We start from the raw sequence: 12,866 nt of genomic DNA on the forward strand, positions 1-12,866 counted from the left end.
TTTCTAAACTATATACACGAAATGCTTTTAACGAGGGAGAATGGCCCGGGCCTTGAAGGTCTGCAGAAAGCTGTTGATCTGGGACCCGCTGCCCCGGCCATTGTTGCTGATTTTGGTGTTGACGCGCGTCAAAAGCGCCTGCTTCTCTTGTTCGGAAACCGACTCGCTGTCGATCTTTTCCAGGAGCCCCGTAAGAACCTTGAGAATGTCGGGGCCCACCACGCCTACGATGCTGTCGACAATGTAGTTTGCACCCGACGTAAAGTCGTAATAATAGTACAGGTACCCTTCGAAAATGTTGCTGAGTGTTTCCTGGCTGTATTTGCCCATGGCTTCTGCGCACTTGAGCCCTACGCTGGTGGGCGGAACACTCGTCTCGTTCCAGTACCGGGTATAATGAACAACTTCATGGTAAAAGTCGCGCACAGCGCTCAACACCTCGAAGTTTTCGCAGGTCAAACACTGCACTGCAAGCTTGTATGCATGCTCAAACTGGCCATCTGCCGTCATTTCGTTCGGGAGGGCAACAAGCACATCCGAAAGGTACAAAATACCCTGCTCGAGTAAAGCTGGGAACACGTCCTGAATAGACGCGGTAGAGCTGAGCTTGGCAAAAAGAATATCAGAAACAACCTTAGTGTACTGATAAATCTGATCCATCAGTTCGGGACTGACTATCTCGCTGGCTCCATCTTCGGGATGACCATCTTGCATCAGTTTGAAGGTCCGAAGAACCACTCCGGAGTACTCATACACCACCGGCTCGACAAAGTGCTGGCCGGCATTGGCAACGACCTCTAGAATACGGGGAGTGAGCTGAGGGATATTCCCAACGCAAACCGAGGTCAAGTTGGAATAGATTTTACACAGACCCACTAGGGCATCTCTCGATTGGGGAGCAAACACTTGGCCAAAGTTGATAAAGGCGTCGCAGGTCCCCGCTACGAACTCGTTCAAAGGGTGGACGTACCGCATCTTTGGTGGAAGTGCCCCATTATCGGCCGAAAAAGTAGCAATAAAGCTCGCCAAGCCATCGAGCTCGACGTTAATTCTCACAAGATCTGCTTCAGTAACTGCCGATGGGTTGGCGTTACACTGTAAAACCCTGGTCATGATGGGCTCGGAAAACATGAAAATACCGGCTTTGATAGTCTCGTAGGGCTGGACGCTCAGAATTTGACCAATTCCTGTCGCCATAGATTGCATCGTTTCCGTGTCAAAAACATCGATATAGGCTCGATATTTTTCAATCAAGGGCACAGAATATTGGGCCATAAGCTCACCGCAGTCATAACCCATGTACATGACGGCGTGGCCGCAGGCCTTTAATACAGTTCTGTCGTTGTATGCAAAGGCTTTTTCAAGCAGTTCTAGCTGAACGATGAGCGTGTCGCTGTGGGCAACAGTCCATGAACTGTAGCGACCTACTATGAGAACTGCTGCATGCAATACCTTGACCGAGTTGCCTGCTTGCTGTAAGAGCCTCATAACCTCGACAATGCTCCGGTCCTCCAAAGGTACCATTCGAGCGATCGACCGGATAGCAAACAGACACGCTTCAATCTTCTGCCACCCACTTTCAATTGGCACACTGGACTTGACCAACATTCCAAGATGTTCAGCTAGATGCTTGGAAATCGTGGTCGGTCCAGCAAGAGAGCAGCAAATTTTGAGCATGTCTGAGATCTCGTACCGTGACATTCTGAACGCCTCTTCCTCACTGCGATCACCCTCAAAAAGATCGCTATCTGCGTCGCCCTCGGGGTATTCAAGGTACTTGAGATATGCCTGAGTCAATTTTAATCCGAATTGAGGCCAAGGCTCTTTGCTAGAATCGAAGTTGGGCATCGTGACAAGAGTCTTGATCTTTTCCATGGGTTCAAAACTATGCTGAACCAACTCTGTATCGTCGGTCGGCAAGGTGAGAATCTGAGCAAAGATTTCAAAAATCTTGTGATAAATTCCACCGTATCGAACAACCAAAACATGCCATGTTTCGACCATAGCAGAGAATATAATCATCGAGTTGTTTTGGTCGAGCACATCGGGGCTGGCCAATATGGAGCTCCAATCTAAACTCAAAATTTTTTGGGCTAGCAAGTCTGCATCGCGATGGCCATCTGGTTTATGAATATTCCCACTGCCGCGAATAATGGCTACAAGACATTCTGCAGCCACCTCGCTGAGATCACTCCGGAGAAGGGACTCGAGAACCCAGTCAACCACGGGGCTGTTGACAACATAACTGACGTCGACTTGTCTGATCCACGATGCCAACGCTTCAAACACAAGCCGGACTTTTGATTTCGCAACCAACGTTTGATAGGTCGAGATGATGTATTCAATGACACGTGGAGCTGGATTCTTGACTTCTGCTAGTTCGCGAGCTTTCAGCATTTCTTCGGAAGTGAGTTTATAACGCGGAGACTGGATCTCATCCGGGAAAACCCTAAGAAACTCGTAAAGAATAATAATTGTGTCGTCTGATCCCAACGCACTGATCATTTCTTCAGCGACGTTCGTCCACTCGGGAAGCTGAATCGCCAAAGTCGCAAGAGCTAAACACAACTGAGTAGCGACCTGTGGAGTCGTAGAGCAATTCTGCATTAATAGCGTCATAAATTGCTGTTTCAGATGCATGAGTTGATTGTGAGGCACCTGGTGCAAATCAAGCGACACCTTTGTACGCAATGTCTGTGCTGCGAATATTTTCACTTGCGCAGAGGTTTCCGAGCTGCCAATCACGTTGTAACAGGCTTCCCATGCCTGGGGTTTCCGCTGAAAAGCCTGAAGCCACTGGTTCCATTCCGCCCGGCGAGCGGGATCGTTCAGCAATCCGTTGAGCGCTTCGGCAAATTGCGCACTACTCATGCTTCTAGTCAATCTTCAAGTACACTAGGTAGGCGGACGTACTTTCAAATAACCCAAATACTGTTGAAGAGCGGTCGTACCTCCTCCAAACTGCAGTAATGCAAGATGCCACACTTAGGTAATTTTGTTTTTTCCTGTCAACTTAGTGTTTGCAGTCAACAAAGGAGCTTTTTTACAAGGCTAAGATGCCTGGGACGTTGAAAGGATTATAGATCAGCATATTTTTTGCTATAGATTATGCGGTATGTAGGTCATACTACAAACGTTGATAGAGTGACGTGTCGGTCTAGGACACACTTATTTTTCAAGGCTGGGAAATAGGGCTTGAGGGAATAATTTACTCCTCGTCCTCCTCGGCACCCTCAGCATCGCCACCCTTACCAGCGTTGCGGCGGGCGACACGACCAGGGCGGCCACCACCGAAGGGAGAGGTAGGAGCAAAGTCAATGTGCTTCTGAGAATCCAAGCGGACCAAGAAAGAGGGGACGTTGACAATCTGCTTGCCGACAGCAATGTGACGCTGGCGGATAAGAACACGAGCGTGGTGGATGGAGCGGGCCAGACCAAGCTTGAAAACCTGGGTCTGCAAACGACGCTCCAAGAAGTCCTCAATGCTCAAAGCAAGGACGTAATCCAGCTTCATCTTGTCCTCGTCCAAAACACCAGCACGCACAAGACGGCGGATGAGGGCGTTACCCTCGAACAGACGCTTGGGGTCCTTCTCGGGGAGGGTCAAAAGATCACGGGCGGCACGACGGATCTTGGAAAGCTGGAGACCCAGGCGGTAGATCTCGCGCTTGTTGCGCAGACCGAACTCACCACAGAGCTTCAGCTCAGCATCGAGACGAGAGCTCTCGTAGGGGCGCTTGGGGGTAGAGTATGTCTTGGAGTAAGTGCGCGGAGCCGAAGGCATATTGAGGGTGATGAATGGGCCTGCGGCCTATTCACTAGAGTACGAGTGGCTTGACGCGTGACTGCGTGCAACCCTATCTAGGGCTTTGTCATCAGCCGCTGGCCTCTGCCCCTGCCTGCCTGCCTGCCCGCGCCCGTACCTATCTTCCCACGTTAGGGCTTTACCCTATCGCGTCACGCACTCGCCTCTAACAAGTACTCCCCTGCTAGCCAAACATCACCAACCGATCAATTAGCAATGGGTAAATCGCGAGGATATCGTTCGGGCACTCGTTACGCCTTCTCTCGGGACTTCAAGAAGCATGGCGTCATCCCTATGTCGGTCTACCTGAAGACCTACCGTATTGGCGATGTCGTTGACATCAAGGCCAACGGTGCTGTCCAGAAGGGTATGCCCCACAAGTTCTACCACGGCAAGACCGGTATCGTCTACAACGTCACGAAGTCCTCCGTCGGTGTCATTGTTCACAAGCAGGTCGGCAACCGCTACCTCGAGAAGCGTGTCAACCTCCGTGTCGAGCACATCAAGCACTCTAAGTGCCGTGAGGAGTTCGTCCAGCGCGTCAAGGACGTCGCCAAGGCCAAGATTGAGGCTCGCCAGACCGGCAACCGTGTCGAGGTCAAGCGTCAGCCCGTCAAGCCCCGCGAGGCTCGCACCGTCAGCTTCGAGGCTCTTCCCGAGACCATCACTCCTGTCCCTTACGAGACTTTCATCTAATCTAAATGCTTTGCTAAAGGTTGTATCGTATATTATCTGCTAGGCGGATTAGCTATTTAGATGCAATATAAAAAGAAAAAGAAACCCATGTTTTTACCTCAAGCTCCCTTTTTTCCAAAAGCGGCAAAAACCGCCCGCGCGGAGGGAGATTTTTCAGCGACCTCCCAAAAAAATATTACTCTCCAACCGTCTTGATGGGATCAGATCGCATTAGCCATATTGGTAAACCGCCGGTCAAGGAATCGTTTACAAGCGATGAGCAGGCAGCTGTGCAGCCAGTAGTGCAACAAGTTCCCCGGCAGACGAACTTCAAGGTCGACCGCGCCCCCGTGAACCCATGGGTACACTTTGTTGCCGGAGGCCTGGGTGGCATGGCCGGTGCCCTGTTCACTAGCCCGCTGGACGTGGTCAAAACCCGAATGCAGAGCGACCAGCTCCAAAGTTTATTAACCGAATCAAGTCGCGGCTGGAAGGGTAATGTTTTCCGAACAGCCAGCCGCCATGTGACCGAGACTTTCCACATCATTGCTAATATTTATCGCCAAGAGGGCCCTCGGGCTTTATTTAAGGGACTGGGTCCGAATTTGACCGGAGTTGTTCCGGCAAGATCAATCAACTTTTTCACTTATGGCCTGGGAAAAGACTTCCTGACCACCCGGTTCGTAAAGCCTGGCGAGGAGCCCAGCTCGTGGATCCATCTAGCCGCGGCTGTCAATGCCGGAATTGTCACTTCCACAGCCACCAACCCAATTTGGCTAGTCAAGACCCGCTTGCAACTAGACAGATCGAGTGACGGCCGCCGTCTGTACAAAAACAGCTGGGACTGTGTCGTCAAGATCTGGAAAAATGAGGGGTTCACCGCTCTCTATCGCGGTCTTTCTGCATCCTACTTGGGAACTGCCGAAAGCTCTTTACAATGGGTTCTTTACGAGCAGATGAAAGCCTCGATCACCCGCTACCAACGCCGCTTGGTCGAGCGGGGGTACGAGCTGAGTTCTTCTGATAAGTTCTTGCACTGGTTCGCCACGTCTGGCGCGGCCGGCGCGGCAAAATTCATTGCTTCTCTCATCACATACCCCCACGAAGTGATTAGAACCCGTCTGCGGCAGGCTCCCATGGAGAATGGCGCACCCAAGTACAAAGGCTTGGTTCACTGCTTCAAGCTGGTTGTCCGTGAAGAGGGTCTGGCATCAATGTATGGTGGTCTTACTCCTCATCTTTTGCGCACGGTTCCTAATAGTATTATTATGTTTGGCACCTGGGATCTAATTGTTCGCCTGGTGGCATCTTACCAACATGATTGAAGTGGTTCACCTTACCTCTGTACATAGTCTAGTCTGCTTTTTGCAGTTCAATTCAAGCCCTCAATGGTTTGCCCAATTTCGTCCAGTTCCCTCTGTAGTCGTTTAAACCCACAACGCTCGAACCGCTTGGTGAGCATGTATTGTGTGTTGGTGAAAGTTTTGATAACAACCTCCCGACCAACCAGGCCTTCGTTGTATGCACTGACCAGCGTTTTAGTGTGATTAACATAGGCTTCCGCTAACAACGACGACCATTTGACTCCACTCAGCCGATCAATGAGTTCTTGGCTTTGTTGGAGGGCCAGCGATGTTTTGTTAGCAGCACAGAGAAGCATAACCTTTGAAATCTTGACATGGATTTCTGCAGTCTCCTGATAGTGATGTTTCGAATGCTCTTCGAATTTCATTAAATATTCTTCTCCCTGTTCATACGCAGAGATATCATACTGGGCAATATCGGCCAATGCCCGCACGGCCGACGCCAAATGCAACATGCTAAACGCCATATGGCCGTTAGCTGTGGTCATATCGCTAAGATATTTACCAATGGAATGTTGAAATGCAGACTCGGGGTTGTCAGTTGCAATAAAAAATTTGAGCGTCAATTGATCCAACGCGACCCTCAACACCAAAGCGGTGGATGGAGTAACACATGCTTCAGCCTGCCGTAAATACGACAAAGCTCGGTCAAACTCTTCTGATTTCACATACTTGTAAGTCAATAGCATAGACAGGATAAGCGACCATGTTTCAGAAATAGATCTGTCTTTCTCGAGAAGCGTTTGCGAGCTTTTGACAACTTCAAGGGCATTGTCTGTCAAGTCCATGCCAAATCCAAGCACAATCACTGTGTTCACAAACAAATCCATTTGCATTTTTGAATTGATATTTGCCTTTTGTTTGAGGAGGTCTGATATCGCACAGTCAACATTAAAGTTAGAGCTGTCCGCCTGCAAAAAGTCGGAAAGAACCAACAACGATCGATAACTGACTGAACCTCCAATATCAACATCGCTATTAGAGTGAAACACAGTTTCGCATTCGCGAAGTGCCTCTTCAAGAGCAGGCTTGGGTAAAGCACCGTACAACGCTTGTTGCACTGCGAGTTCTTTGAACAGCAATCTCGCATTAAAATCTTGGGCCAAAATATGCCTGTTTTGATTGGACTCCAAAAATGCCCATAAACTTTGTCGACCACCCATGACCTCAAGCATATGGTCGGGGAAATCAATGCTCATAGAAAACAAAGTAAGCGTGGCTACCAAAACAACTGAATCATTACCTTTTCTCCGTGCTAAAGCAATAGCCTCCGTCGCATATTTCACCGCTTGATCTATCTCACCCACCTGGATAGAGATCTCGGCCAGATTCAACATGGAAAAGGGCTGTTCAGATTCGGGCAGCCGCGAGTACTTTGCATGCATAGCCCGGATTGCACCGTCGATATCATTATCTTGCATTTTGCGTTCGACAGCACGGGCTTCCTCGAATGCCTTAGCAGCCCTAAGCTCACTCATGGGATCTTCAGGAGCCAGTTCACGCTCAATTGCGTCTTTAATCGAACTTGGTGCGCACGATAACGGCTCCTTGGGCAGTTTGTTCACAAACTCCACATATTCTGCGCTCTCAACAACTTTCAAAGTCTGTTGCCGTGATTTGACAAACTCTTCGTAAACAGAGTTCACATCCTTGGTTGATAGGTAGTTCTTTGCAAGATCAGCACACCAAGTCCCGAAAATGGATTGAGGACCCAGCGGGTTGACCAGCTTCCCCCCGGGGCCAGACCTGAGCTCTATATATATTCTAGCAGCTTGCAGCAACGCCGAAATATCGCGCGCACTTGTCACTTGCCACAATTTGTGAGTCCACAAGAAAAAAGCGGCGCACTCGCTCGTCTGAAAACGCGAAAGCGCACCGACGATCGAGCTGCAATCGCCGCAAGGCAAATTGAAACAATGATACAGTGCCTCTAGCCACTCGTCCTCGTGCCCCGGCACACCCCCTGTACAGTAAACATCAAGAGCATATAGTACGGCAATCGAAAGTGGAGTCACCTCAAAGTACGTTTCCATTCAACTAAAAACTAAATAATCAGAAGCCGCTTTTGAGATGTCGATGCTGCCCTAACCCAGGTTTACTAAATGTGGTGCGGTCTGAGCCATCCCATGTATTTTCCCCCACAAACAAACGTTGATACAGACTCGGGTGGCGACCCAATGGAGCGGAAATTTACGGCAATGCCGGACTACTTTGATTCGGAAGGGTCCATAAGCAGACACAAGCCCGAGAATATTTACGGCGAGCCCGAAAGCTTTCTGGAGATAGAGGTGGTTAATCCGCAGACTCATGGGACTGCGAGGTCAATGTACACAGATTACGAGGTCATTTGCAGGGTAAGTTGATTAGATTTTATGTGAGGGCGCCTACTAACCGCAGACAAACATTCCAACGTTCCGCCATCAGACTTCCTCTGTGCGCAGGCGGTATAGCGATTTTGAAGCCTTCAAGGAGCTTCTGGAGATGGAACAGGTGAAGGCATTGCTTCCTCCGCTTCCGGGCAAGGTATTTTCAAACCGCTTTTCCGACGAGGTCATTGAGAAACGCAGAGTTGGCCTCGAGCGGTTCTTGCAAGCAGTGGCTGGCCACCCTCTCGTCCAGACGTCTGCACCCAGAGCACTTATTGCATTCGTCCAGGACCCCAACTGGGACAAATCCCAATGGCTATGATTCCAAGTCCGCCATTGCATTTACTGTTAGTTCTTCCAGGCTTTCTGCCTCGGCCCGCTCGCTTTCGCGTTCATAATACACTGGGCAATCCAGTGATCGACAGAATTTCGGACCCATTCGGCCACTGCATAGCTGGCAGATCCTTGTTAAACGATGATAGCGCTGCTGCTGCATTTGAGATCGCGCTTGAACAATGTAGATTGATTTAGGAACATTTTTACGACATGACTCACATACTCCCTGCTCGCTGCGTTCCAAGCACACAGGACAAATGCTGTTTTTCATGTAGTAGCGCAGAGTTTCACCATGGCTTTTGCCCTGGTGAATCCGCATGGGTCGAGGCATCTCTGCGAACCATGCTTTGACGTTAGCCCCGAAAATGTTGAACAATCGCTCTAGAGGAGGGATGATTGCTTGATTAATGTAATAATCAGCGTCGATAATCAGATCAGGGTTGCTAACAGCCTCCTCTGGGTCACAGCATCTATCGGCGATCCGGCTGTTGGCAGGTCCTGCTGTAACAACGAACGGAACTCGCTCTAAATATTGCGGACCCGCACCTTCATCTTTGGCCATACGCTTCAGGCTTACCACCGCGCCCCCCGGTAGATTACTTGAACCTTCTTTGTATGATCCTAGCTTGACTTGTTGAGCAAAGCAAAAATCTTGGATCGAGATTTTACCCGACAATATTTTACGCCATTGGTTTTGGAGGTACTGCTTGACTTTTGACAGGTCACTAGTTTGAAATAAGAGCTCCAATGCCCTTTTCTCGAGCTTTTGGACAATCGGGGTCGTATCTCTACGAATGGTTTCCGTACCTTTCGCATCAAAGAAAGGCTCCACAGTAGACTCTTTTTCGTAACTATATCCAACGTACCGCTTTTTTGTCAAGAGAATACATGGATGGTAAACTTTTTCGAGCTTTAAAAGAATAGGGTCGGGATTTGAAGCCGTCACCATATCGGCGATTTCCCTGCCTATAGCGAATGCCTGAGTCCTTGTGACCTTGGGGATCTGTACAAACAAACTGTCGGTATCGCCATAAACCACTTTGGGCTCGACACCCCATTTCTTACAACTCTCAATTGAATCAATCGCCCGGCCCAGTATTTCGCGACCAATCATCACAATGCTGTCTGCTAGTTCAGCACATGGCATACGGCCAGAGAACGATGCTGATGTATATCCATAAGTGACATTGGCAATAAACTTCAGAGCCAGTTGCTGGTTATTTAAATTTGTTCGATACCTTTGATCATCCTCATGAAACTTCATGCTATCTTTTAACAAAAACCGGTGGTCCAACAACTCCTCCAGCATAATGGCCAACATCGATCGCCGCACATTCTGCTTAACGTACCCAACACCGTTAGGCGCTAAAAATATATCGTCCTTCAATAGTCCTAAAAGGCCATGTGGCATTTTGAAATCTTCGAGGATCCCCAGCTTGTTTCTGTCGCGCCAAAGCTCGGTTCTGCCGATGGCTGTAGAGTAGCACAGGTTGTACGCAATCACAATCGAAGGGTATAATGATCTGAAATCCAGAACACAGACGGGATCGATATAAAAGTCCGTCATAGGCTCCATGACCAGAGGAATCACCTCCAGAGCATTCTGCTTGCCTACCTGTGAGCGGGAGGGAGAGACCATTATGAAGTTCTCACGTTTAGCCAATCGACAAAGCACAGACTCAACATGAAATTGAGAGCCTCTCGTCATTCCTGATTTGAAGTCAAGTCCTGTAACTCTGGCATGCGCAGCATACCTGGGAACGACTTCGAAATGGGCGAGGAGGCGGAGATTGTATTTTGTGCGCCCGAGATAATAATTTATCAATGTTTCAATCTCGACCATATCACCTTTCCACCACTTTGTGAGATCATCAAACGCATAGTGCGGTGTTCGCTCATGCAAAGAGTGGTAAACGACGTGCTCTAAAGTATACTTTCCGAGAGTAATCTCCCGACGGAGGACTTTCCACAAGCTTAGAATGTGGCGACCTACAATCGATATCTCTGTTGTAGGAGGCTTCCAGCCATTTCCCGAGTTACATCTGCCCAAGTCTACTTCCATATCCATTCCCAAGACTTTGGCCCGCTGGCAAAGGTAACCCAGAGACCTTGACTGAGCCTCATATCCGACAATGATGTCCGGATCAAAATAAATAACCATGCGCACAAATTCCTTTAAAAGCGACATTTCGTCGTCAACCAGCTGGATAAACTTTCCAGCGACGTCTGGAATTGGAGTCCAAGTTGTCACACCAGCCGTTGGTGCACCTGGATCTAACCTGAAAGGACTTGAAACTTCCCAAAATATGGCAACAACTGGGTCCTCTGAAGCAAGCGGGGCCTTCCCTTCTCTGGTTTCAACGTGGATCTCTACTGATAAAACAGACATTGCCTCGTCGACGAGGGGGCTCATTTTCCGCAGAGAAGGTATTTTAAAGACTTCAGTTGTACTCGTTTTGTGGTCGGTTTGATACCAATCCTCCACTTTTTTTCTGGTTGGAGGAGCTCTCGACAGTTGGAATCTCGTTAAACTGTCTGTAAACTGATAATTCTCAACAAAAACATGCAGAGGGTTAAACTGCACGCTTGGGCTCACTGCGAAACGGGGTAGGGAAAGTGCATCAATGCCTTTCAATTTGTATTCTTTTCCTCCAAACGTCAGAGGAAACAACGGTATATCCTGTTTGTTGCCATAAAAAGGGGCCCGGTACTCTGAAATTCCTAGAGTTGCTTCAACATCTTTGCGACTAGGTGGAACAGAGCTCAGTATGAAGCAATGCGTCCGGTTTAAAACAGCTGAAATTGAAGATCTCGATTCACTGGACAGTCTATCAAACTTTGCAGCTAGTGCGTTTGCGGCATTGCTTGTATATTGCTCCTGATTATCCTGGGAAAAAGACAAGAGATTCAACCGATAATCCGGCTGTGATACCTGACTGCTGTACTCTGCTTTCTTTAGTGGAATCTGAGATCCTGAGTTGCTTTTTACCGTACTTATTGGAGTAGTATCTGGCTTTGAAGCCGGTGACGTTATAGGACCAACCAGTTCAAATGCTGTGTGAATATCAGGGTAATCATTCAAATTACGCTCAACGAATGCCTCTTTCGATAGAGTGCCTACAAACAAAGAAGTTGACTGAGCAATTCTCTGTTCTAGCTTTGGCAGGTAATCGGCTGTCATTTCCCACTCTGCTTCTTGGCCGTCGAAGGGGGTTTCGATCTTTTCGTATTCTTTAGCACCAATAGCTGCCCTTCGCTCGTTATCCTTTGTACGTATCTCTCTTAAACTGCCGATTCTTACCGTAGCTGACCGTTGTAGATCCATCGTTTGGTGGACATTCTCTTCATAGAGACTCTTTCTATCGAGAATATCCAGGCAATTCACATCAATTTCGATGCTGCGTGGTACTTGACCATCTGTTTTTTCGGGCTTTCGTGTTTTATACTCTCCGATCTGCATCCATCCACAGCCACTCAAGTTGTAGTCCGCCAAGAATGCCAGTATATATGGAATGTGAGACTCAAATGTTTGTATTGGGTAGCCGGCTGCTTTTCCAGAAACCAAGAGATCAGCGCATTTAGTAACAAACGCAGGATTCAAAAGAGACACTTTATGGAACAGCTGCCACCCCACATTGTATCCATAGAACGGCACGCCCTTGCAAGTCTCTATTTTGGCAACAAAGATAGAACTAGGATCACCAGGGTTTCTTCCAAAGAGGTGGGCCATGGCATTGTTTATCAGGTCCTCTAAGTTCTTCTCGCTTTCATTGATCTGGTGGCTTTTGCATTCGACAAAAAAGTACGGAAACACACCACGAATGTGGGCAACGCAATTGAGTCCTTGATCCGATGGACCAAAGACGCGAATCACCGGTACCCGACGTTCCCCATCAAAGTATTGATACGAATCAATACAATTTATTCGAACGTTGATAGCTATCGTGAAGAATGGTTTAAGAGCAGTGTATCTGTCAGCTAATCTACGTGCATAAGTAACGAGCAGGCTACGAGCACAGGTGCATACGGTGTGGCGAGGAGGGTATCTTCACTTTAAGCTTCTGCTAACTCTATGTCTCGCCTTCTCCAACTTGGTTTATATGTTGAGAGTGGTGGTCCAGGAGTCAAATGAAGATAAAACTAAGTATTTCTCTGCGGCTTTATATATATATATACCTAACTATGAAGGTTTAATAGCTAGCTGACTTAGCTCAGTTGGGAGAGCGCCAGACTGAAGATCTGGAGGTCCTGTGTTCAATCCACAGAGTTAGCATTCTTTTTTTCTTTCTTTTTTTGTCTTGATCTTTATAACTCCAGCCA

The 12,866-nt window shown here is 48.3% G+C and overlaps 7 protein-coding genes across 7 annotated transcripts; 3 read left to right on the plus strand and 4 right to left on the minus strand.

Annotated features, from left to right (window-relative positions):
- Window positions 1-27: 27 nt before the first annotated feature.
- On the minus strand, window positions 28-2,871 carry B9G98_03354 (Uncharacterized protein C11G11.07; the record flags this gene model as incomplete). Its single annotated transcript, XM_024809911.1, has 1 exon — window positions 28-2,871. One exon carries the CDS (start codon window positions 2,869-2,871, stop codon window positions 28-30), a length of 2,844 nt encoding a protein of 947 aa, XP_024665679.1.
- A 337-nt stretch (window positions 2,872-3,208) lies between these two features.
- Window positions 3,209-3,784, minus strand: B9G98_03355 (40S ribosomal protein S9-A; the record flags this gene model as incomplete). The annotated part of the gene is made up of 1 exon (XM_024809912.1): window positions 3,209-3,784. The coding sequence occupies one exon, from the start codon at window positions 3,782-3,784 to the stop codon at window positions 3,209-3,211; it is 576 nt and encodes a 191-aa protein (XP_024665680.1).
- A 237-nt stretch (window positions 3,785-4,021) lies between these two features.
- On the plus strand, window positions 4,022-4,501 carry B9G98_03356 (60S ribosomal protein L21-B; the record flags this gene model as incomplete). Its single annotated transcript, XM_024809913.1, has 1 exon — window positions 4,022-4,501. The coding sequence occupies one exon, from the start codon at window positions 4,022-4,024 to the stop codon at window positions 4,499-4,501; it is 480 nt and encodes a 159-aa protein (XP_024665681.1).
- A 194-nt stretch (window positions 4,502-4,695) lies between these two features.
- On the plus strand, window positions 4,696-5,805 carry B9G98_03357 (Mitochondrial carrier protein RIM2; the record flags this gene model as incomplete). The annotated part of the gene is made up of 1 exon (XM_024809914.1): window positions 4,696-5,805. One exon carries the CDS (start codon window positions 4,696-4,698, stop codon window positions 5,803-5,805), a length of 1,110 nt encoding a protein of 369 aa, XP_024665682.1.
- A 47-nt stretch (window positions 5,806-5,852) lies between these two features.
- On the minus strand, window positions 5,853-7,877 carry B9G98_03358 (hypothetical protein; the record flags this gene model as incomplete). The annotated part of the gene is made up of 1 exon (XM_024809915.1): window positions 5,853-7,877. One exon carries the CDS (start codon window positions 7,875-7,877, stop codon window positions 5,853-5,855), a length of 2,025 nt encoding a protein of 674 aa, XP_024665683.1.
- Window positions 7,878-8,021: 144 nt separating this feature from the next.
- B9G98_03359 (Sorting nexin-3) lies at window positions 8,022-8,532 on the plus strand (the record flags this gene model as incomplete). The annotated part of the gene is made up of 2 exons (XM_024809916.1): window positions 8,022-8,198; window positions 8,242-8,532. 2 exons carry the CDS (start codon window positions 8,022-8,024, stop codon window positions 8,530-8,532), a joined length of 468 nt encoding a protein of 155 aa, XP_024665684.1.
- Window positions 8,533-8,602: 70 nt separating this feature from the next.
- On the minus strand, window positions 8,603-12,571 carry B9G98_03360 (DNA polymerase zeta catalytic subunit; the record flags this gene model as incomplete). The annotated part of the gene is made up of 3 exons (XM_024809917.1): window positions 8,603-8,717; window positions 8,762-12,517; window positions 12,558-12,571. 3 exons carry the CDS (start codon window positions 12,569-12,571, stop codon window positions 8,603-8,605), a joined length of 3,885 nt encoding a protein of 1,294 aa, XP_024665685.1.
- Between the last annotated feature and the right edge of the window lie 295 nt (window positions 12,572-12,866).

Source organism: Wickerhamiella sorbophila (assembly GCF_002251995.1).
Source record: "Wickerhamiella sorbophila strain DS02 chromosome Unknown contig2, whole genome shotgun sequence".
In the NCBI taxonomy this organism is placed as follows: Eukaryota; Fungi; Ascomycota; class Dipodascomycetes; order Dipodascales; family Trichomonascaceae; genus Wickerhamiella; species Wickerhamiella sorbophila.